The sequence below is a fragment of the Saccostrea cucullata genome, unplaced genomic scaffold (assembly GCF_032062105.1).
Source record: "Saccostrea cucullata isolate Sc308-1 unplaced genomic scaffold, CSIRO_AGI_Scuc_v1 ctg45, whole genome shotgun sequence".
Classification (NCBI taxonomy): domain Eukaryota; kingdom Metazoa; phylum Mollusca; class Bivalvia; order Ostreida; family Ostreidae; genus Saccostrea; species Saccostrea cuccullata.
In genome coordinates, this window is record NW_026939164.1 from 160,001 (window position 1) to 185,326 (window position 25,326).

Sequence of the window (25,326 nt, forward strand, 5' to 3'; positions counted from 1 at the left end):
AAGATCACCGACTTTGAAACCTAAATGAGTTCACTGTATTATTAAGCAAACCGATTTTATTGATGGCGATTAATGTAATCAAATATTGCAGAGGAACAAAAACACACCTAGTCCATATACAACATAAAATTCAGAACGAGGAGATACTGTCCAGAAAAAAAGCACTAATTAACAGAAATCAAAGACATCTTGTCTTCATACGAAGTCGACGTCATTCGTTCAGTAAAATTAGACTCCTTGGGGATATGAGACAGGGAGGTTGAGGAAATCACGTCCGATTAAAATTGTTCTACGTCAATTCTTACGCTTTTGAAAATACAGGACAATAGATACTAGTTATTGATAATAATAAATGACATCGTTTCACTAGACTATTAAGCAAGGCAGTAAGATACATGAACTTTGAAACTGAGGTAAGGTAGTCCAATCCCCAGGTTCGTAAAACCATGGCAAGCAATGAATGATTAAAAAAGCTCATAAAATATTTTTGAATTCTCAAGATAATATGTATTTAAATGGGGTAATTCTCAAACTTAATCTTAGAGTGTATCATATTATATGGGGAAACTTAAAGAAATCTCGAATAAGTTTTAAAGAAATGTAATAAATAAAAACACCTTCCAAGCATTTTCTAATTAACAATTGATCAATAAACATATTTAAGATAAGAAAGACATCCACGATAATATGATGTATTTAGAATGTAGAACCTAACTTTCCTTTGGCCATTTAATTGTCATTTAGTGACTGATGCTGAAAAAAGATATGCGATGTCAGAAATAAAACAGAATAAATGTTGTTTTGCCCCAAAACATTGATTTTAAAAATTTGTATGAGTCAAAATAATTTTCAAAATATAAATCAACAACTGATATACCATGAAACATATGGAGAAAACGAACAATATTCAAGATTAAAAAAAATCCATAAAATAATACAAAATAGGCACAGAGCAAACACGGACCTCAAAAAATGATCTTACTAAGGTGCCATAGAGGAGTGAGCATCCCCTGCCAACCGGTCACAACCGCCGTGTGCTTCTTTTCATGATCGGGAAATAACGGGAAAATCCGTCGTCAATTTAGTGTATAAATAATGGACTAACAATTAGTTTGAAAAAACGTAAGTAAGCATTTTACTTAATGATAAATTGTATTTGCAGCTGACAAGGACATTATATCGACCATAGAACTTACGAAATGATGCCATTAAACGAGACTGCTGATATTCCTGTTTCATCAACTTGTTTGTCAGTAATTTACCTCGTTTTAGAAATTGTTCATACGTAGAGCATGCTTTTGCGTAGCCAATCAACTAAGATATAAAAACTCCGTATGCGGGTGATGAAGGTACCTTGCTGCGTAAGTAAGGGAAGTTGACGATTGTAAAGTTCAAGTCGTCACGTTTATTATAGAGCTTGGTTGTTAGATTACCATCAATAAAATTTTCAAGTAAAATATCCAAATATTAAACAGATGTGTCAGCCTCTGTGGTAACTTTTATCTTAAACTCACAGTGATATATCGTATCGAAATAAGAATGGAAGTGTTGTTAATTGACAAACGTCTTCGATATATCTAAATGTCGAGTTGAAGGCCACAATAAGTGTTTTCTTCTTTTCATGTATAAGATTTTGGACAAATTCTGATTCATATGAATACAAAAATAGGTCTGGTAGTAATGGGGCACAATGGAACCCATGGGGATTCCAATAGATTGTTCGAAGACCTGGTCTCCAAAAACCACATAGATACATGTATTGTCAATCAGAAACTCAAGCATCTTTTTTATGTAAACTACAGAGTACTTGTGTGTACAATCACAATGTTTTTAACAAATTAATTTTGCAAATGACCAATGACAAGGTGAGAAAAATGAGTTCCTTTTTTTTTTTTGAAAAAGCAGCTGTCAGTGATATCAAAAAGCCTGCTGGACTTTAATTTATCGTGGGGAATGGTAGTGTACAAAGTTGAAAAGTCGTAAGATTTTAAGCTGTTGATTTTGGTGAAATCTTGTCATTTCAAATTGTCCAAAAGTTCCTTGGAATTTTTAAGTATCCACATCTGATTTACACCACTTCTTGAATATGTTGTTGGGCAGTAGTCTTGAAGTTTCTCCTTCACTACTGTTAATATCTTAGTGAGGAGTAAAGAAAGAGGTTTAGTTGAGCATTTACTGGAACTTGCTATGTATCTTTGTTTGTAAGGATTCTTAAGAAGTTTTGGAATCCAATATACATATGGTAGTTCAAATTCATTTTGGTTCTTTGGGAAATTAAAAATATTCAAAACTGACATATGATTTTGAAGAATTTCTTCCTTAGAAAGGGGACTATGAGTATAAGTTGGATTACCAGTTGTAGAATTATATCCAAGTTCTTCTAAAATTCAATTTAAATAATGAGCCTTACAAACGAAGACAATGTTGTTACCTGCTTTGTAAGCAGGGACCAGTACTTGCTGATCATGTAATCTATCTAATTCTTTTTGGATTGTCGAATACAGAAGGATAGATGGTTTTCATATTGCCCCGCAATCTTTTAATACGAGATTGTAACATAGATCTGACATAAATCGCGAGAGGAGTTCTGGGAAACTGGTTTACATTTTAAATAATATTTTGGTCTGAAATTGGATGAGAATGCTAATTCGAAATTCCTAAAGTTTATGTCACATGTTTACAACATCACTAAGTATATTTCAATGGATGATAAGACATTTATATAAAATATGAGATCAGGTTTTTTAAAATGTATATCCGCAAGTATGATTTTGCCGCACTGTTACAACAAACTTTGAAAAAAATCAAAGAGCGTGTAAAATTTGGGACCAAGTTAACACACTTAGAAAATATTAAATTTCTTTTCAAAGTGTGTTAAGGTACTCGGATCCTCACGTTCTGAAAATCAGGCATGGACTAATTAAAAATGCTCACAAAAATATCTATGAATTCTCAGCTAATGTGTTTACCCAGAATAATTCTTCAAACTTCATCTTAAAAGTTAATCATATTTATTTTACATAAGGAAAATAAGTAAATCTCGAATAAATTTTCAGGAAATGTGTATAAAACACCTACTATGCATTTTCCAATTCTTTGATAGACAAACACATTTTATAGAAATAAGAATCATAGGTATCCAAGCTTTTGGAGAAATTGTACAATTAATTTTTATACAGATAAAGTACTCTAAATTAGTTTCTTTTACTAAAATACTTACCTTGATCATTTTACAATGCATAGTATATAAAGATTTTCCTCTCATTGCAAAACACCACGTATAAATCACTTCTATATTTCATATAATGTTGATAAACATTGGTATCTATGATTAAATTAAAAGAACCCCAATTTCTATTTTAAAAATTCTTTTATTGGGTAAAAATTTCGACTTTTAAGACTTTTCTGAGAACTTCAAAGAAATATGAAGCACATTGGGAGGTATGAAATGAAAATTGTTGCATGAAAAGATTTAATTTTCAAGCTACATTTTGAGAATTTTTGAATTAAATTATAAATTATCCTTCCTTGTTGAGGATCGAAGTACCTTAATATCGGCCAAAATAATGCACTTTGAAAAAAAAAAGGTATGATATGCAATTATTTTGATCTGGTTGCATAATTTTTCGGTGATGAGGTCACTTCATGATCTGAGGTATAGACGTTTTAAATAGTTTAGGTTGTCGGAAGTGGTATTAAAGGAAAAAGGGTCTTTAAGAAAAATTGTTTTCCATGAAAAAGTTATAGATCTGGAGGATTTATATATGCACACATTCTTTAGAAAGTTTAGGTATATTGTTTTATTGGCCTGTCTGTCCATTCCCCCATTCTGTCACAATCTCTCCATATAAGCAATTTGTTATGTCCTGTGGATGTGCATGGAATATATTTTTAAAATTAACCCCAAAAGGGGTTGAGAAACCTTTTCTAAGAACTCCTCATACACTTTAACCAGTAGTCATCTGTAGGTATCCAGTAAATGAGCAATGAGAATTTGAAATTTTCATTTTTTACAAAAACATGGTTTCCAGAACTATTCTTAAATTTTACTCAGTAGATAAATCTTCTTGGAATAAAATTGGTACTGGTGGTAACCTGTGGGTGTGCAATTAAGTTTTGGGGGATTTCTTTGTCAATCTGAGGCAAATATGACAAGGAAAACAAGTTTTTTTTAAAGAATACCTTGCAAACGGTTCTTTTAAAAAAAAAAGGTAAAAAGAATTACACAGACAGGTGGATGGATACTGTACGTTGGGCAATCAAGATCCCCAGGGCTTTCAGCTCAGATGAATCAAAAACTTTTCCCCATTTAGCATTTAGAAAAAATACATTTTTATGCAAGAAAAATTGTAGATTGTTCAACGCTTTATCACAAAACGTCACCAACACCTCGAATTATCAACACACTGAGTAGTGGGTCAGCTAGATAGTCATTAGACAGGCTTATATAATAAATAACACTAACATACTTTCACACGTTGCCATCTTTTCAATTCATCTTACAAATTATTTTTTTATAACAAACTCTATGTATATCTTTCAAAATTTTAATAAATAATACAAGCTCTGTAGGATTCACTTTCAAGGGATATAATCCATACTAGTATTCTTTAAATCAATATAAAAATTGGATGACATTGAACATGGTACTGCATACTTTGTATGTGCTTACATTCCTATTTAATCATATCTTTTGTGGGCATACTGCATAAAGTAAAACTAAAGCTCACTGCTATATCACCATGATGTAAAAACATAATGGGTGCTAAAGAGAAATATAAAATGTTTCTTTATAACTTCGCAACATAATCATTAATGTTAAAATTTGGCTGTCTAAATTTTGTTTTCTGCAAAGGTAATGACTATAAAATTAAACAAAAACAATGTGAAGAAAGAGAAAGATGTACAATAAAGCTTTTCAGAACTTACACATACTGACACTATTATAAGCCTTAATAAGGTAAAAACATGAAAATCACACTTCAAAATGAATAAAGATATTAATCAAAATAATATTTATTTAACATAACGGGCATACCATAACCAATCAAATTTTATCTAGATTTTCAAACATTCATCTTTCGACTCAATTAAATAATACATGTACAGAAAAAAAATACTTGGAGATTGAAAGACACTAAACAACCATTGTGATAGTTTACATCTTTAAAAGACTCTCTACACACTAAATCCAAATGCATTTTTGGACACTGAAAAAATTAAGGGCTAAATAAAGAACTTATCTTTTTTATTTTCATTAAAAAGTACCAGTACATTTACTTCCTAGTAGGAAAAAAAAGTATTGAACATTAGAATTAAAACTTAATTCTTTCAATGGGGAAAAATGCAGTGTCAGTTTATCTTTGAATATTCAAATGATAAAAATGTTTGAATCAACTACAAATTGAGTAATAGACTGTAGGTTTTAATTTAAATTTGAGATCTAAAGGAAAATAACTCAAGAAATCAATTAAAAATACCATAAAATCAGAGCTTTTGGGCCATGCAAAGTTAATTACTTGGTTCTCAGGCCTTTTTTCAAGAAATATGATGAGGGAGGGAGGCATTTTTTTTTTCTTTTTTACTGCACCCAAAACATGATGAGGCAGCTTTTTACATTGTACAAAACCTCAAAAAATGATGAGGGAGGTGATTTGGTGTTTATATTTTATTGATTTAGCAATAAAAAGGGTCAATGAGGCACCCTTGGAAGAGATGAGGGAGGGCCTGAGAACCAAGGAATTAATTTTTTTTTGCCTTGTGTGTGTAGTGTAAGGAGGGATAAATGATCAATCAAATAAATTTAAGCTATGGACAGTAGTAAATGAGATTTAACATTCCCTTGTACAATATATCTTGGTAAAATCTGTGGCATTTTTTTCTCAAACATTTTTTATTGCACAGAGCAGCAATGGTGAAACATGAGAATGCTAAATATAAAGGTCATTCTTTGCAAAAGCTACTGAAGATTAATTTACATTCAAATATGAAGAATTTCAAAGTGGTTGTGAATAGGGGAACAATAACAAAATAGATACTAGAACACATAAAACTTTCAGTGATTTTCATTCAGAATTACAGCCATTGAATTTGAGGTATAGACGATCAGATGAGCCAGCTTTGTCTGTCTAGTTGGCCTTAATCCAAGCTCTCATTCCCGGTCCTTGTGAAGGGGTAACATTAGAGCCCAGGGATGGATAGTCAGCTTCAATATTATGCATGCCTACGTGTTGGTTATAGTCTTTTTGTAGCAAAATTTGACGACAGGTTGTGCAAGTAACAAACTCCGTCTGGCTTTTCCATGGAGCAGTTGTACTCTTGCCACTGATTTTAAGTACTTTTTCAGAACTGGTTTTGGATTTCAAACATTTTTTATGTGCCTCTAGAAGCTCCTGCTGTTTTTCTATGTCTGGAAGCAAAACTAATAGCTCTGTGAAGATTTCCTCAAAGTTTTCTGACCCAATAAGTTCACTACACTTGTTGTAATATTCCATGGCAGACACATTTCCTCCTCTAAAATCACTTGAACTTGATTTGAATTTTGTAAACTTGTCCTCATCGTCTTGAAACACATCCTTGATTTTCATGACTAGCGCCTTGTTTCTAGCTTGGAAATCCTTGGGTTCCTCATATTGAAAGCTCTCAATAAACATAGCTGGACTATCAGTGCTGGGAACCTCACTACCATTGGAAAAAGAATCCATCAAGTTCTTCAAATTCAGATCTTTGGAATTTGCAAGAGAGGAAGATGGGAACCCTGGTGGTGGAGCTAGCCCTGAGGTGGGGAAGGACATAGAGGTCTGCGAGTTGTCAAAGCCTGGGGGAGGCTTACTTTTGGCTTTACTGAAGCCTGGTGGAGGGCCTTTGACAGCTGACAAAGCAGGGAAATCTGAAGAATCTAATCTACTTGACTTCTTCTCATTAGGCCTTACTGGGATAAATTCCTCCTCTGGTTTTTCTTCCAAAACTAGATCTGTAGCAAGATCTGAAACATGTTCAATAGGATCTTGGATTGGTGTTTTGGTTTTTGCTTTCTCTGAAGTAGTGACTTCCTTCTTCACAACAGGTGCTTCTTTACTAACCTTTTGAACATTCTTGTCTTGTGAACTTGATACAGAGTTTCCTAACAATGAGGTTGCTATATTATCCAGTGAGGCAGTAGTGCTGATTACACTGTCACTTCCCAACTTCGTAGCACTAGTAGACGTTTTCGTTTTTTTATTAGTCTTTTTCTTTTTCTTGGTCTCTTTATATGCCTCTGAAATTAACTGTTTATTATTCTTATCACCACTTATATTATCAATATTAAATTCATCTGAATCATTGTTTATATCGAACCAATCAATAGGTTTCTCTTTTTTCATTTTCTTATTAGAATTCTCTGTCACATTCCTAAACCAGTCAGTATTAGCATTCTCAACTCCAACTGACGATAATGAAGGAAAGTCATTGTCTGAGGTAAACGTTTGATTTCTTGGATTCCTTTGTTTCTCTTTTTTAGTTTCTCCTTTCCTAGAGGGATCACTCATCAAAACCTCTAATGGCGGACGACTAGGTTGAGGTGTTTCAGTTTTTAAGCTCTTTCCACCAGAAGCAGGTTTTTTGCCCCATTGGCTTATAGTAGCAGAAGATGCTCTTTTTGATTTACCTGAAGGTAAACTTGGAAAATCCTCTCCTACAGGTCCTGATTTTGACACTACACTGTATGAATTTGGCACAGGCTTTGTAGCTTTTGTAACATTTACCATGATGTCTGGTTTGGACGGATTCACTAACAGAGATGGGAAATCATTCACAGACATTGCTCCATGCTGAACAGATAGGTTGGAGGTCTTGGCTAACCTTTGTGCAAGTGAGCTACTTGTTTTCTCTGAATCAGAGTCTACATTAGCAGGGGAATCAGACCGCAGAGGTTTCGCTTCTTCTTTTATTTTACCTAGACTGGGGAACTGTTCAGTGTCGTGCAGCAGTTCTGGTGAGGGTGTCTTTCTCTCCTCCTCTACTGCCTTAGACTGCTTCATTTTCTCTTCTGTCATGACACTCAAGGAAGCCTGGATTGCTCTATTCATGTCCTCATCCCTGTCAACAAAAATCTATACCTAGAAATCTGTAACGTCTTTTTATAAAATATCAATATTCGATGATATTTTTTTTCAACCGGTGGATTTCTTAAAGGAATTGACTTGTCTATTAAACAAAAAGAACAGATAAGCAGAAGGTCCAGAGGTTGAAAATTTGCACTTAAGAATAAATATGTTTCTCTCCATATCCACATTCATTTTTTAACACATATATTCATTTCATTATAAATATTTCAAGCAAATATGTTCAGTAACATTTATTAACCTTGGTATTTCTTGTATCTTTTTATCTGCAGATAAGAGAAACAAATCAGAACTTTTTTCCTTACCTAAATCTATCCTTCACTGATCTCCCTTGTCCTCTCCCTTGGGCTCCACCCCTTTGTACAGGTGCATCTTCATAGTCATTGGCAGTTATGACTCCTAGTGAATGAAAACATTATAATAATCATCAAATATTTCTTTTTTCTATCTGTAGGATATGCCTGCACATGTTTTAGAATAGTAAGACTGTTGTAACGCCACCTTGTAAGTAATGTTTGCTTGCCCCCTCCCATCTCTGGATAAAAAAAAAAGTTGGGTCAGTAAGTAAGTGGAAAAAATCCCCCCTCCCCGAAATTTTCAATATCAATGGCTGAGTGTTCCAAATATACCAAGAGAATTGGATGTTTACGACACACTAGCCCTCTCCCCTCATCATACATGCAAAGAAATTGAACAGACACTGCAAATAATTAGAATTTTCTAAGTCCAAGGGGCATAACTCTGTCAAAAATTGCTCAATCATACCCAAAACAGAACCTTACCAAGATATCTGTTTACCAAATTTCAGTTCAGTATATGTGCAACCTCTGTAATGAAAACTGTTGGTGGACCCCCACACAGCAGAAAAGCAATACATTTTCTCCCTTCTTCAAAGGGAAGCATAAAAATAAAAGGTATTATAACACTCGAAATAGTTGTTGATGGAATGAAAAAATAAAAAAAAATTGTCATTTCCTGAAAATTAAAAAAATTTGAGTTTGAGCATTTTTAGTCAGTTGAACACAAAAGGGCAAACAAACAATTTTTTTTAAATAAGTCAAAATACATGGGTCTTCCAACTTAAAATTACAGATTTTATAGACTTTAAATTTAAATTGACAATTTTAATTTATGCCATTATATTCTCATTTAAACCATATGATAAAATTCCAGCAAAAATTTAAGCATTGAATTCATATTTTTGGATGTTGTCGGTCCTATAACACACCTGGCAGTGCCGAGAAACTGAATACCGAGTATTAGTGTGGTATGATAAATTTGTCGGCACGGCCAGGTGTGTTATAGAACCGACGACATCCAAAAATATGAATTCAATGCTTATATTTACATTCTCTAATTTTCCATCTTCTTAATTGTTTATTTTGTTCACGTTTAATGTGAATTTAGCACCCTTCTGTACTGGTGTGCTTAACAGTCATAACAGCCATTTGTGACATTCAAAAGTTAAATAACGCAAATGAACAATGCAAGGAAAAAATGGCAAATTAATTTTTTTATGCACATTTGTTGTGTTTAAGGTTTATCTAACAGGGTAGCTGTTTTATTTAAATTAAATTGAGTCAAAATAATATACATTTTGGTGTTCCTAGATTTTATAATACTACAACCTTTATCTCTCCTCCTGTTCCTGGGAGCCAGCTGGATATCCACTTCTATCGTCCTGGCTTGCTTTGCTTGTGACTTGGACAACGTCCTTGAGTGGTTATTTGACTGGTGAGCTTGGAAGTCTATTTTGGATCTGAAGGCGTGAGTGAACTGGGTATTGGCACAATCCCCTTCCTCACACAGAAAGTGCTTTGCTCGGAAATGGTCTTTAAGGTCTGCATAATCACTGGAAATTTAGAAGGATAGGATTAATTCATTTTATCATATTTGTTTTTCACATAAGTTTAGACACAATTAGTGTATGAAGTTTAGACATATTTAGTGTATCAAGTTTAGAAATATTTAGTGTATAAGTCTAATCCCTAATTCTCACACATATATCAACATTTTAAAAAGTATCCTTACATAAAAGAAGCACTATCATGTAGCAAAGTGATACATGTATCTATATAATACATGTATATGTGGATTTCATATATCGTCAAACAGATTTACTAATCATACACTCTATCTATGTCTAGCCTTTTTTAAATAAGTAAATACCTGTGTGATATCTACAACAATATATTTTTTTTCATTAACAATCAAACCTGTAGTAATCATGGCTGCCATCTGTTTCACAAAAGTGACAATAATAATGGTCTTTTCTCAGATGTTTGAAGAGCTCATCATTATCCATGTAGCGTTCGTCACAGAATTGACAGAGCGGATGTCCCTTATACGAGGTGTCGTCTTTATCACCTTGACGACGGTGCTGTGCCAGATCCTGACGGTTGTAAACCTTCCGTTCAGATGGGAAAATCTGTATAAATGTTACAGAAAATATTGCATGAAGGCACTGGTCATTTTGTGACAACTAATACTCAAAACATATGTTTACTACAGAACAGATTTGAAGATTGCTGTTTGTTTAATATTCACAACATTTGTTTATTTGATAACACATGATTTTCTGTCTCATAAAACCTTTTTTAGAAACCAAAATATCTTACCTTCAAATGGTCCACACACAAACTACAGAAAAAGAGTGTGTGATTCTTTGAGAGATGCTGCTGTAATGCTTTCAAATTTCTCTCTAACATCTTGCATTTTGGACACCTGAATTCATTAAGCTTTTCAAACTTTTTCTGAATCTGCCCGTCTTCAAAAAATATTTTGTACTTTCTGTTTGGGATGTAGCCATGTCGGGGAATTTCCGAACATTTAACTTTGTTGTGGACCATGTAAACCTGTTTAAAAAGAAATAAATATAATTACATCTTATTTTGTTCATCTTGGTTATACACATTGTACTGCACAAGTGATTTTCAGTTGTTCAATATATTCTTATATTCTGATTTTTTTGTTCAGAAACCTAGAAATTGAATTGAAAGAATTTGTATCTCTTTTATAACTAGTATTCACTCTACATGCTCTAGCTATACAACCCTTATTTTTTTCACTTTCCACTAATTTCAATATATAAACAAAATAACAATATTGCTTTTGGAATTTAAATAATTGTCGGTAACAGTAATGTATGGGGCACTTTAATTTAGCATGTAACTTGTGATGCCTGACAGTTACTTTAAAATTTTTGACAAACAAAAAATTTCTCATTTTGACCTCTGCCACCCCCAACCCCTCCCAGGAAATCATTTGTCATGAGTTATTTTTGAAAATAACCTGTTTATGCCTCTGACTTATTAACATATACAGAAGACTTAATTGTTTTTCAAACAGTTTATATATTTATAGAAATAAAAAGGGGAAACGGTTAACCCTAGGTAACAAGTTTTAAAAGAAAATTGTCATTTGCCATTAATTTTTCATTCAAATGTTTAATCCTCCATCTTGCATTCCAACCCTTAAAGTTGAAATTTGCAAATATCATCTTCCTTTTTCGTGTCAGTTATCAAAGTTATGAAATGACGCAGGTTTTCCGAAAACTGTTTTACCTTTTGCTTCCACTTTGATTTTCTTTGAAAAGAGTTCAATATTTTGTCTACGACATAGATAAAAGTATTGAACTCTGATGAAAAAGAATTAAAAGTGAAAGCAAAAGTTGAAGCAGTATTCAACATACTGATTGGCCTACATTACGTCTTGCACATATATAATCATCATATATGCCAAAAAAATTAAGCACATATTTCTCTATTTAATAGACTATGTAGTCTGAGTTATTTTTATTTTTTTATTTATTTTATGCTTTATGTAAATTTTAAAAATATATATAATATTGAACAATATATATTTGACCAGTTGACTTTTGTCTCATATAACTGAAACTAAAATAATGAAGAAATATAATTTTCCTTTTATGTTTTACACTGATAATTATTGTGATCTATATGGACTTTAAAATTTACCTGATTCAAATCAGTCCTGCAAATAGGACAATACATGTGGTTACAGAGTACACGCATTCTGGTTGAACATCGGTAACATATCGGATGATCGCAATGACCGATCGCAAAAACCTGCACTACCTCGTGGCAAACAGGGCATAAATCGTGGTCAGTTGAAATGGGATCCATCACTCTGCTCGGCATTAATCTGTGTTTTGTTGTTACGTAATAAAAATTGTTATGATTTTGTCAAACTTAAAACTGAAGTAGTGCCTGTTGGTGACGTGTATGGCATTTTATAACCAAAAGTAGACAAAAATAGCTTCAGTAACGTAACAGTACTCAGTAGTCTCTCTTTCCGCCCGATGGTGCAATATGCGTTCTACGTCACCAATTTAGGTGGGTAGTGATTAGACTAGGTAGTGATTTTATATTCTATCTTTTTTAATGCAATGCATTTGACCGATACTTTTGTCATTTTTTTAAATTAAAAAAAAGGGATCAAACGAATATCCCCCCTTAAAAAAAATTATAAAAATATTCGTTTCCAGAACGAACGATAACTCTGTACAATGAATACATTACCCTGACGTCATTTCCTCGTGAGTGTGTGTATGTTCTGCTACAAATAAAACCATGTCTGCAGGAGGTGGTACCAGTGGTGCCTTTGGGGCAGGAATGGCCGGTGCTCCTTTTGATCCCGTGCAGTTTATAAAGAAACCACAAGTTATACTTAGGCTTGGAAGCACGGTATGAACGAATGACGATTGTTACCTTCTTAGAGATTGTCAATATCAAATGAAATTATCTCCCTTTTCATTCTACGATCAACGAAAATCAGTCAACAGATGATAGAATTACCATTTAGACTAAGAGCGAGTTATGAATTTTAGTCAGTAATGTTTTAACCATGTTAACAGAGAAATTATTTTAAAGTTATAATAACGAGGTGATAAATTGTAGATTATTGATGTTAGTAATATTTTTATCATGGACTAGATCTGTTTTTTTTTTTCTGCAAGGATTTTTAATCTATTTTTAGATAAAAAGTATTAAAATCATGTGATCTTTTCTTCTCTGATTATTCCACACAATGACACCAGTATGTTTGTTACATAAATAGACAAGTGCTATTGTGTTCTTCATGGAAACTTTATATTAAAAAAAATCTATTGCAAAATACATGCTCTCACATGATTTGGTCTTGCATGATTGGATAAATAATGTAAGATTATCATGTCATCATAACTAAATTATTAACACACTGGTTGTAGACATTGACATTGGCAAGGTCAATGTACATCCTTATGGTAGAAAGCTCTGTGGTTAAAGTCAGATGGTAAGATGTTTCACAGTACAACTACAAGCGGTTAATTTAAATTAATACAGCATATACACACGGAGAGCTGCAAAACTTGCAATGCATAAATATTTGAACCATTGGAACTTCTAGTCTCTTCAGTGGTGGGTTCAAACTTGACCTGTACAACATGCAAAAACATTGGTTTTCACTGAGGTTTAATAAGTCATTAAGTGAATTAAATTTATATCATTAGTATAACAGGATTGTCCCTATAGAAGAATTGAAATAGAAGGGGACATTTTGGAAAGTCAAAGGGGATCTGGGGTTCCTCTCCTAATTGGGAGTTTAGGATGAGTACCAAAATAACCGGGAGATCACATCTTTTAAGTTTTATATAGGTGGGGAAATTCCCTTGAGTGTCATGACTGTCATCTAGATTTTTTTTTGCACAACAAATGCATGTTACAGTCTAGCTGTGCAAGTAAAACTAGTGATAGCTAGTCTTTTTTTTATCATGTTTATACCTAACTATACTATTTTTTAAACAAGCAATTGAAAACACAAGGAAAATTAAAGAAACTATTTTTTGTTAATATTTACAATATTTTATGGTTTCTATTTCAGCTGTTTTCAATCATCGTGTTTGGGTGTATATTAGCTGAGGGGTGGTATGCAGGCCACTGTCAAATGAATGATGACCCTAATGCATGTGGTTATGGAACAGGAATTGGAATCATTGCTTTTCTACTCTGTTTAGGATTTTTAGTTCTTGATGCTGTATTTGAAAACATCAGCAGTGTGCAGTATCGAAAATATGTTGTCCTCGCTGATATGGCTATCTCTGGTAAGTAACTTTATAACCAGGAAAGAAATTATCAGATATAATTATATCTAGGTCAGAGAGTAGAATTTTGACAGCAATTTGAATGGCATGTTTTTTTTCAGTAGGTTATCTTTTAAGATAAATGTATCTCATTGCAATCACACAGTATTATTGTAAGGTGTACCAATATATTTTATGCTTGTACAAACATGTCATCAGAAAAATTATCATTTTAATATACATAATGCAAGGTATTAAAATGTCCATATTAATTTTTAGCTCACCTGAGCCGAAGGCTCAAGTGAGCTTTTCTGATCAAAATTTGTCCGTTGTCTGTCGTCGTTGTAGTCGTTGTTGTCATCATCGTCGTAAACTTTTCACATTTTCATCTTCTCCTCAAGAACCATTGGGCCAATATCAACCAAACTTGCCACAAAGTATCCTTAGGTGAAGGGGATTCAACTTTGTTCAAATGAAGGGCCACACCCTTTTCCAAGGGGAGATAATTATGAATTAGAGAAAAAAAATAATGGCATTTAAAAAAAATCTTCTTCTCAAGAACCACTGAGCCAGGAAAGATGAAACTCATATGGAATCATCCTCAGGTAGTGTAGATTCAAATTTTTACAAATCATGACCCTTGGGGCAAGGGTGGGGCCAAAATGGACGACCAAAATTTTACATAGGAATATATAGGAAAAATCTTTAAAAATCTTCTTCTTAAGAACCACTGGGCTAGGAAAGATGAAACTCAAGTGGAATCATCCTCAGGTAGTGTAGATTCAAGTTTGTTCAAATTATGACCCCCGGGGGTAGGGTGGGGCCAAAATGGCAGACCAAAGTTTTACATTGGAATATATAGCAAAAATCTTTAAAAATCTTCTTCTCAAGAACCACAGGGTCAGGAAAGATGAAACTCATGTGGAATCATCCTCAGGTAGTGTAGATTCAAGTTTGTTCAAATCATGACCCCCTGGGCTAGGTTGGGGCCAAAATGGCCGACCAAAGTTTTACATAGGGATGTATAGGGAAACCTTTTAAAATCTTCTTTTCAAGTACTTCAAAGCCATGGTTAGTGATATTTATATGGAATCATCCTCAGGTAGTGTAGATTCTAGTTTGTTCAAATCATGACCCCATGGGGGTTAAAATTCAAGCCCCCCCCCCCCCCCCCTTCAGTAAACTTTCAGTTCTGATCTGATATGTGCTTTTTCCTAGCCAATGTGCTCAGGTGAGCGCTGTGGCCCCTGGGCCTCTTGTTGTATATATGAAGGTTGATTGGAAAGTTCGTGGACCATGTCAATGTTAATTATACAATATTCAAGAGATTTGAAATGAATATACCGTATACTTGACGGTTGTAAAAAAAATTTAGTGTTTTGTCTGCTCAAAGGTATGCCAATAATTTTAGCGTAATTTATTTAAGTGGACACAGGCTTTCAGCTCTTTCCAGATGGACACTAAAAAGAGTACTGACTATTTTAGAGATGAAAATTTTAGCGGATTATCATCCAAATGCCAAAATTAGCACCCCACTGAAATAACCAGCTATACGGTATTATGATGTATAAAAATAGCAAACTCAACAGCATTGTAACGTTAACGTCAAAAACATTTTGTAGCATCTTGAGATTCTCAAAAAATACTGTCCATATGCATTTCACACTATGGCCAATATCAGTGCACTCATTAAAAATAACATTTCTGTATAATTTGAAATTTATAATGCAAACAATTGTTTTAGATGCATAATTTTGTTTATCAATATTATTTATTTTTCTATACTGCTTGACTGACTGACTGTGCTTTACTTTGAAGCATCTAACTCTAACCATGACTTACCTACAATTTTGAAAGGTTTTGATCAGCTTTTTAATCATAATCCGTTATCTCCCAGGTCATTATCATATGATACAGTCTAGCTCTATCAATAAAAGGCTTTCATTTATAAAAACAGCTTAAATAATTCCATTCCACTTCAATATCAAAGATGAAATGATATTTAATATATTTATGCTCCCGTAATTGAAGAGTGGGGAGTATATAGATTTTGCCCTGTCTGTTTGTTTGCCTGCAAAAACATTAACCTTCCCCATAACTTTGGAGTGGATGGAGCTATGGTTTTATTTTACATGTGTATTCCTTGTGAGAAGACCTTTTGTTGGGTACAAATATATTTAACCTCTTGACCTTGGCCTTGGAGTTTTACCCACTATTGCAGAAATTACTTTTTAACCTCGGCCATAACTTTTGAACAGTTGGTGCCAGCTAGGGCTTTCATATTTCACATATTTATACATTGTGACAAGACAATTCCATGGGTATGAATATTTTTGACCTTGACCTTAGCTTTTGATCCACTTTTAAAAAACTTCAACCTGTAGCCCTAACATTTGAACAGTTGGTATTAAAGCTTTCAAATTTCACAGATTGATGTATTTCTTAATTATGACAAGACCTTCGTGTAGAACCAACAATCTTGACATTTTGACCTCAGAGTTTGACCTACTTTTGAAACACAATAATCTTTGTCATAACATTTGAACAGTTTGTGCTAGGGCTGTTATATTTTGCCTGTACATGTATGTATTTCTTTTGACAAGTTCTTCCCTTGTGTACCTTTAATTTTGAACCCTATGACCTTGAGCTTGGAGTTTGACCCACCTTTTGAAAACATTAACCTTGACCATAACTTTTGAATAGTTGGTGCTTGGGCTTTCATGTTTATCAATATTACCAGGTATATCTATTTACACAATTTAGTCCTTTCTCTGGGTTTCTCTGGGTGACATCTTTGATGTTGGAGTTTGACTTATGTTTGAGAAATTTTAACCTTCGTCATAAAATGCCATACAGGGGCATCAATGTTTCACAAACACATCTTGTTTGTCTATTTTTGAAAAAGAAATACTACGTACTCAAACCTGATGAATAAACATTTGCTGGAAATTCAGCTTCATCATGTTCATATTTACATTATTTTTCAATAAAATTGATTTATTTACTATTTTACAAGATATTATTTAACTCACATATATTCGATGTGCTCATTCATTGTACCTTATCAAGATTATTTCAAGATACACTGAACTGTAGATGATTCTCTTAACTCCACTTATCTGAATTTCAGTGGCTCATTGTGAGTTCTACTGTACAGCAAGTTTGTAATTATGTTTTAGCTTTGTGCTGAATTAAAAAAAACAATGAATATACATGTTGCATTAAATGAAATGTACATATATGGGAACCAACATGCCAACAAGGAAACCAATGCATCAACAGACTTTTCTATGAATACATCACTGTCAGATACACCCATAGAATCATTGATTGGGGTCAGAGCTTAGAAATTTGCCTTCACTTCTCCTATAAGGACTTCTCTGTGGTGTAACACTTATTGACAAGGATGCAGGGCAGCAAAAACATTTTCCAGAAGCTCCAAGGATCCTCCTTATACTGAAGAGAAAAATCAATAGCCTCTGGCATGGTCTTCAGATCAATGTTGATACTCTTTGCATTAACACCCAAAGTCCAGTTAATAGAGAGCAAGTTATGGATTAGGTTTTACTTTGTATAGGAAAATGTTTTGATGTGGGAAAGCCAATGACTGAATAAACAGAAATGGATTTTGATCATTTTCAGATAGCCTGCTCATTTATACTTATTGCACATATTTGATCTTGAATGTGATGAGATGTTTATTTTGTCCTAGTAATAGCTGAGTTTCTTTAGTTAAAAAAAAAATCATTTCTGAGCTATGAATTTTACATTTCAATTTCTTGAAAAGGAATGTTTAATATTGATGATGATTTTTAGGACTGTGGACTTTCCTGTGGTTTGTTGGATTCTGCTACATGACAGATGCCTGGAGAAAATCAGATGGAAACAACCATTCATATGTAGCTCCTCATGACCATGGCAAAAACAATATCCAGGCGGCAATAGCTTTTTCCTTCTTCTCTATTATAACTTGGGTATGAGTACTGAGTCATTTTCAGTCAGTTAATTTAAAAAGCAGGAAGAAACATTATACTGTGAGCTTTCCTTTTATCCAGTCTTTTAGTCTGTTTTCATTCATAATCTAGTGTTTGCTGAATAAGGAAATAATTTGTGGATGAAACAGTTTCCATTGATTAAAATATAAAAACAATGATTATTTTTTATCTCTTTCTTCAGTGGCAAGTCTTTCCTTCCTGAATTTTGTGAATAATGATATTTCTTAGTTATAGAACAATTTTAGGTTATAAAGTTAAATTTATGATTTGTTGTATATTTAAAATCGCTAATTTATTTAAGCACTTTGTTTACTAAATTAAAGAAAATGCCATCTGGAATGTAAATTATTTTTTCTTAAATACAGGGAGGTATAACTTTCTTTGCTGTTCGTCGTTATCGTGAGGGATTTGAGGACGCCTTTGCCCCGAGAAGTGGTTACGATGATCAGACCCAGTCTTCTCCTTACTCCTCCTTCCCTGGTAGTGAGACGGGCGACCCCTATCAACAGCCTCCCTTCACCTCCCAGAAAGAGGCTCCAAACTTCCAACAGACCCCTACATATTAATTTAGAGATTATCCAACAAAATCTTCAAAGGACAAATGTGTACCTATAAGTCTGATGTATAAGTTAGTGTAGAGGAGTTACATGTTGATAGGAGTAGATAAGTTATTACTGCTTTTTATGTGAGAATTTTTCATTTTACAGTCTTCTTGTATGTTTTAGATGTGTGGAGCATAAGTATGTTAGGATTATGCTGTGTAATTGAGATGAGTTGGAAAAAGATGTTTTTGGCATATCTGATGTCATTTCATGTTTTAGCACTTTGGATAATTAATGGGTGTGTAATTTTGTTTTCTGGATCTCACTAGAAGCTCACTTATTTATTGTTAAAGTAAGCATTTTTTATCAACATATCTTTGATTAATAAGGCACTTTCAAGGGACATTTATGTTACATGTATACAATATGGGTTAATGCCCCCCCCCCCCCAAAAAAAAAACTGTGAGAGAAGACAAATTTTATTATTGTTGATTGTGGTAAATTATATAATATGATGTAAGCTCTAATTGTATTAATTATTGAAATGCCAAAAAAAAATAAAGCATTTTCAATTCTTTACATTTTATTGGTGAATAGAGTATAAGAAATGTAGAACAGAACATGCAGTGTCTTTGCATTACAATATAACATTCAAGGATGAAATATTCTTTAATATCTGTGTAATTGTTGTAATTCATAGGCCAGTACTACAAAATAATATTCCCTTTTCTACCCCTGAAGATACATGTATTTGGGAAGGGGAATGACCATTATATATTGAAGAAAATTTAACAGTGACTTGGGTGTAGCAAAGGACTATAATCCGTATTCGCCAATATGTGATCCTCAAATCAAAGTTTGATAGGAAAAAATCTAACTCACCACTTGAAAGAATTTGAAAGAAAACTGTTTTATTTAAGATTTTTTTATAAATAAAGTATACATGTATATATATGCACATTTCAATGGATTTTCCAAATACGAATTGAATTTGGGCAGAAATCTGCTTTTATAACTAAATTAAGTTCTTTACAGCAGAAATATGTTGTTGTAAATTTATCATTTTGCTGGACAAAAAATTGAATTTGCATCAAAGTGGATTGAACCCTTTGAGAGTATATTGAAGTTAAATTCCAGTTGGGGTCATATAGGCCTTATCACTGTAGTTTCTTTGGCATGCATGGACAATAATTTCTTCCTCATTAAGCAATGTATCACAAGACAGACCATCGAATCAAAAGGGGGTCACAGTAACTTTGATATGGGGAATATAAAATAAGTGGCACACCGTGCTCATGAACAGATAATGTTATTTGGAATAATTTTGGAAGTCCTGAGCATTCATTTTTCTGTGAAAATGTTTGATATTGTGTATTTAAAATGTTTATTATGATGTATACCAATATGGTTTAATTTATAGAAATCCGTAAACAGCGTAGGTGCTGTTTTATATATGTATGTTATGTTGTGTAGATTAGATATACTTTACATTCCATTCTGTGCTTTCATTTCCTTGCATAAATTTCCATATATTACATGTTAGGAATGACTGAAAACAAAAATGAAACAGAATCCAAACAAATAGTTGTTTATGTAAACAGTTGATTAAGCATTTACAGTAACTGGCTTTTTTGATGAAAGAGGTACCCATTTTATCAAAATTATTTGATTTTTGGAAAAAAAAAATGGGAGAGATGTAACATTTTACCATGCAGTGCTCAATCCTGATCATTTGAAATTTAATGTCTCAATGTAAGACTTTAATAAATCAAATGCTTAAATAAGGAATGGAAAACATTCATACATGTATATTGGTCAAGAATATAGCATAATCAATTCATGTAAGGCAAAAATATTTTCAATTTAAAATTTATATGAATATTACTATATCATGTATCTTTTTATTGTTTACTGCTTTTTTCCTCATTAATAAAAGTCATTGCACAATGTATATCATATTTGCAATATATGACTATCAACTCTGTTGCAATACTACAGAATTACTATCAAGTCTAGTAATCTTTAGAATTCTCTTCTGTCTGTGTTACTGTGTTAACAATGATTCGATTTAAATTTGGAACCGTGGCCTTCCTTTGGAGGAAAAAAGGAGAATGTTGAGTATTTACAGAATTGGTGGTTTTCTGACTTGAACAATGCATTGATACAGATTTTGGAGAAAGATTTCACTGTATAGGTAGTATAATAAACATTAGTTCTCTGATGCTGGAATAATGAAAAAGCATTCTCGACTTTGTTCTGTATACTTTGTTTATACTTTTGTTTATGTGTATTACTTGAGATGTTTAGATGGTGTGAAAGGGTTTATAAGCGTGAATATAATTTTTTTTTGTATAATAGTTGAGGGGTGTATTTCTTTACAGTTTTTCTCTTCATTGTAGTTAATTCATATACACTTTCATTCCTTTTTACTGCATTGGTTGTGGTTTCTAATATTTAAAATTTGATACATGTATATGTATGTATTTCAATCCAGGATGCTGCAGTGCTTATTTTTTGTTTTTGTTTTTTTTTTGTATGAAACGGGAGGAAATTTGATGATACATTATGTCTCTATACATTTGTGTGGGAATAATTCAAGAAAGGAAACTACTTTTGATACATCTACTAGTATTTTCTTTTTATCTAAAGCTTAAAACCAAATTTCATGCAAAAGAGGAAATTAAAATACAAATCGTTAGAATAAATATGAACATATTATAAGAATATGAATAGAATGTGATCATTTTATTAATAACAAAAGGTACTATGGAAAATTTTGTGTGGAAGATTAAATTTGCTCATATGAATATTATATAAAATTATAGATATAAAAGTAAGATTTAATTTATTTTAGAATATATGCAATAGTTATCTATTGGTAGAATAAAGTACCTAATACAAAATGTGTTTGACTGTATATTTTAACCTCAATTTAAGAGGCGTTTATTGACATAGTGAAATCCAAAATGCATAACTTATTGTAATACATTTAAAACTTGCGGTAATATTGATAAACATTTTAATTCTGTTGAAGAGTTACTTCCCTTCATATTAAAAGTTCAGAATATCTGTTGAAAATAACTGTGCTTGAATATGAGAAAGAGGAACAATATTGATTTCTGTCCCCGAGAGAAAACCAGTCATAAATTTAATTTAACAATATTAAGTGTTGTGTTCAGTAGCTAATGTTTGGTAATTTGAAAATTTTTGGAAACGAAATGCATTTTCTATTTGTCACGTGTATTTTTATCATTTTGGCTTTTATGTGAGTTATCACCTGTAGTAGTTAAAGAGACTATAGACTTGTGATTGTTTAGTGAGTAATATTTTACATAGGGTACAGACATGTAGTATTAGGGAGGGGGTGAATCCTCTCCCTTCTTTCCCCTTAACATAGCCTTTTACTTTTGATAATGTTCATTGAGAGACTGGTTACAACCCCCCACAACTTTTTGCTGTAGCATAGTTTAGTAATTGTAAAGTATTAATAAAATTCATTGTAAATGATACAACCAAACACCCCCATCCCCACAAACTTTGATTTTCAGATTTGGACAATCTCCCTCTTTTTTTGGCTTGTTAAAGATGTTAGATAAGTTTTAAGATTTTTTTCTGTCCATTGCCCAACTTTAAATATGATATTTAATGCCTGAGGTTCTGGAGGAGAAACATCATAAGCTGAAAGAAATTGAATTTCTCATGTAAGGGTTGAATATGTCTTTTTGTAAAATTGCATGAAACATATGGAGATTTAATCTGTACACTTGCAGATGATTAGAACTTTTATATTGTACCCCAACCATTCTAATTTTTTTTAATTACATTTCTAGTGAAATAAATGTTGAACAGTTAAGTGATCTTCTCAGATACAAGTTTTGAAAAATTACAGTGATTGTAAGTTGAGTGTACATGCATTTCTTTTTGGTGCACTTGATTGTCAACAGGAAATGTCCTACAAAAGTCTTTACCAAATATTGCACATTTTGTCAAAAATCTTATTTTATGTTACTAGTACTTTCTGTTGCATAATATGAACCAGAATATATACAAGGCATGTACTAGATTTATGTTACTGCAGTAAAATATCATAAAATCATTCTTTGTATGTTATTATCATTAGATATGAAATAAAGTCTTCATTAAGATTTTATATGTGTACGAGAATTATGCTGTACAGTTAAGTGATCTCACGATTAAAGGGTTAAACCATTACTGAACTTGACAATAAGCTGGTACTACTGTCAATGTGGCCTTCCTAATTTCCACACCAGTCTTTTTGAAGATTTCAATTCATCTTTAAGAATTGATACTGTACATCATCGACACCATCACGTACTACCAAACACTTCATTTTTTTGTCATCCTATTCTCGCATCTTCTCCAATACAAGAGCAATTCAAAAAGCCACTAGACAATAACAAGGCAAGAATATTATCTATAAACTTCCAGAGTAGTAGACCCAATCGTGAGGCGTTCTGGAGCATGCTGGAGGACACTGACCCTGACATCATCTTGGCCAATGAGACATGGCTCAACCATCTACGAGAGAGAGGTCCTTCCTGATAACTATGTTTTTGCTGCTAGGAAAGACGGTCCAAACAGCTCTCATGGTGGAGTAGCCATCATTACTAAGGCTAATATAGATGCCTCAGAGATCGTGTTAGATACACCCACAGAAATGGTTGCTGCATCAATCCCTTCTAAGGATAACAACAAACCCTTCATTGTGTGCAGCATTTATAGACCCACAAACAATGATGTGGACTACAAAAAAATGTGTTCCACCCTAAAGGAGTTACATCGTAAACATCTGGATCACACACTATGGATTGGCGGGTACGCAAATCTTCCTGATATCAACTGGGCATGTGATTCAGTTGAGGGATATAACTATCCAACTACCATCAGTCAACAGTTTATAGACAACTTTAGGGATCTTAGATGTCAGCAAGTCATCGACTTCCCAACATGTGGTAATAACATCCTTGGCATCTTTGCAACAAATAGACCATCCCTTCTTAATAAAGACCGCCGAAACATGGCTGAAAAATCGCCGACTCGGCGTTAAAAATATTCAATCAATCAATCAATCTTAATAAAGGAAGTCCAATTCCAGGACTTAGTGATCATGACATAGTATTGATTGACATCAACACTACGCCACATCGACGCCGTCCAGTGAGGAGACTCGTATATCTTTGGTCCAAAGCAGACACCGAGTCTATTAGTTCTGATTTTACGGAGAATCTGGTCAAATTTCAGCAACATTCCATCAACACTGCACCACTAGATGTGACGTGGAATGACTAAGAACATCTGCACTCATTCCATTAATGCACACGTACCATCAAAGTTCACTTCAAGTCGTTTCATTCAACCATGGTGTGTTAGAAACATCCGGAGACTCAGTAGAAGGAAACGACGTGCACATAGGAGGGTCCGCATAACAAACACCCTGAATGATTGGAGAAAATATCGTGAGGCCCAGAGTACCAACAGGAAAGACTGTAGAAATTATACCTCAAATATATTAACAAAATGTTAGGAGAGGAGGGCCATTCCAGCAAGAAGCTATACTTGTACATCAACAGTAAGCGCTGTGATAGTTCAGGTGTCTCCCCTTGGCAGAACGAGGGTTTGCTTCACTCCAGTCCAAAGAATAAGGCAGAGATCTTGAATCAGCAGTTTTCATCTGTCTTCCATACTGAGTCACTTAGTAATCTACCGGACCTTGGTCAATCAACCTACCAAGGGGTAAATAACATCAAAGTCACAGAAAAAGGTGTCCTCAAACTATTGCAGAACCTGAACCCAAACAAGGCTAGTGGACCAGACAACATATCAGCCAGATTTTTGAAAGCAATGGCAACGTCAGTATCTCCTATACTAACCATGATATTCCAATCATCTTTAGACCAAGGGAAAGTCCCAGATGATTGGAAGACAGCATATGTCACTCCATTATTCAAGAAAGGAGACAAATCCAAAGCATCTAATACCGTCCAGTGTCTCTCACATCTGTATGCTGTAAGACCTTGGAGCATATAGTCCATAACCGTGTCATTAATCACCTTGAGAGAAATAACATCCTATCAGACCAGCAACATGGTTTTAGGAAGAGGCGATCATGCGAAAGTCAACTGATAATAACTATCCATGATCTAGGAAGTAGCCTCGACCAACGCCAATAGGTAGGTGCAATCCTACTTGACTTCAGCAAAGCCTTTGATAAAGTTCCCCACCATCGATTAAATTAGCCCTCAAACTGGAGCACTATGGTGTGAGAGGATGAACCCTGGAATGGATCAGAAGCTTCCTAGCCGACAGAAGCCAACAAGTAGTTGTTGATGGAGAGATGTCATCAGCTGCTCCTGTAACATCTGGAGTACCCAGGGCACAGTGCTTGGTTGACATCAATGACCTACCATCCCGAGTCAAACCAACAGCAAGGCTCTTTGCTGATGATTGTCTACTTTACCGTAGGATAGCTAATGAGGAGGACACAATCACTCTCCAGTAAGACTTGATCCATCTAAAAATATAGGAGTCTGAGTGGCTGATGAGCTTCAACCCAGAGAAATTGGCCTCAATTATACGCATCA

The 25,326-nt window shown here is 33.5% G+C and overlaps 2 protein-coding genes and 1 long non-coding RNA gene across 3 annotated transcripts; 1 reads left to right on the plus strand and 2 right to left on the minus strand.

The window, feature by feature from the left end:
* Positions 1-4,533: 4,533 nt before the first annotated feature.
* On the minus strand, positions 4,534-5,495 carry LOC134252424 (uncharacterized). Its single transcript, XR_009988968.1, has 2 exons — positions 5,275-5,495; positions 4,534-5,243 (listed from the first exon to the last, which is right to left on the minus strand). It is a non-coding gene; the product is annotated as an uncharacterized LOC134252424 (long non-coding RNA).
* Positions 5,496-5,764: 269 nt separating this feature from the next.
* LOC134252423 (E3 ubiquitin-protein ligase ZNF598-like) lies at positions 5,765-12,399 on the minus strand. Its single transcript, XM_062734900.1, has 6 exons — positions 12,083-12,399; positions 10,724-10,960; positions 10,322-10,533; positions 9,734-9,957; positions 8,411-8,504; positions 5,765-8,079 (listed from the first exon to the last, which is right to left on the minus strand). Exons 1-6 carry the CDS (start codon positions 12,263-12,265, stop codon positions 6,129-6,131), a joined length of 2,901 nt encoding a protein of 966 aa, XP_062590884.1. The 5' UTR covers positions 12,266-12,399; the 3' UTR covers positions 5,765-6,128.
* Positions 12,400-12,630: 231 nt separating this feature from the next.
* Positions 12,631-22,820, plus strand: LOC134252406 (synaptogyrin-2-like). The gene is made up of 4 exons (XM_062734878.1): positions 12,631-12,811; positions 13,989-14,208; positions 18,004-18,161; positions 18,548-22,820. Exons 1-4 carry the CDS (start codon positions 12,698-12,700, stop codon positions 18,746-18,748), a joined length of 693 nt encoding a protein of 230 aa, XP_062590862.1. The 5' UTR covers positions 12,631-12,697; the 3' UTR covers positions 18,749-22,820.
* Positions 22,821-25,326: the final 2,506 nt, after the last annotated feature.

Excerpts from the sequence above, each read along its gene's own strand:
- LOC134252423 (XM_062734900.1), bottom strand. The coding sequence starts at position 12,265 with ATGCCGAGCAGAGTGATGGATCCCATTTCAACTGACCACGATTTATGC. Across the intron at positions 10,534-10,723 it reads TGTGTGTGGACCATTTGAAG|ATTTTCCCATCTGAACGGAA; the intron begins GTAAGATATTTT and ends ACATTTATACAG. Across the intron at positions 9,958-10,321 it reads GGCAGCCATGATTACTACAG|TGATTATGCAGACCTTAAAG; the intron begins GTTTGATTGTTA and ends CTAAATTTCCAG.
- LOC134252406 (XM_062734878.1), top strand. The coding sequence starts at position 12,698 with ATGTCTGCAGGAGGTGGTACCAGTGGTGCCTTTGGGGCAGGAATGGCC. Across the intron at positions 12,812-13,988 it reads TACTTAGGCTTGGAAGCACG|CTGTTTTCAATCATCGTGTT; the intron begins GTATGAACGAAT and ends TTTCTATTTCAG. Across the intron at positions 18,162-18,547 it reads TCTTCTCTATTATAACTTGG|GGAGGTATAACTTTCTTTGC; the intron begins GTATGAGTACTG and ends TCTTAAATACAG.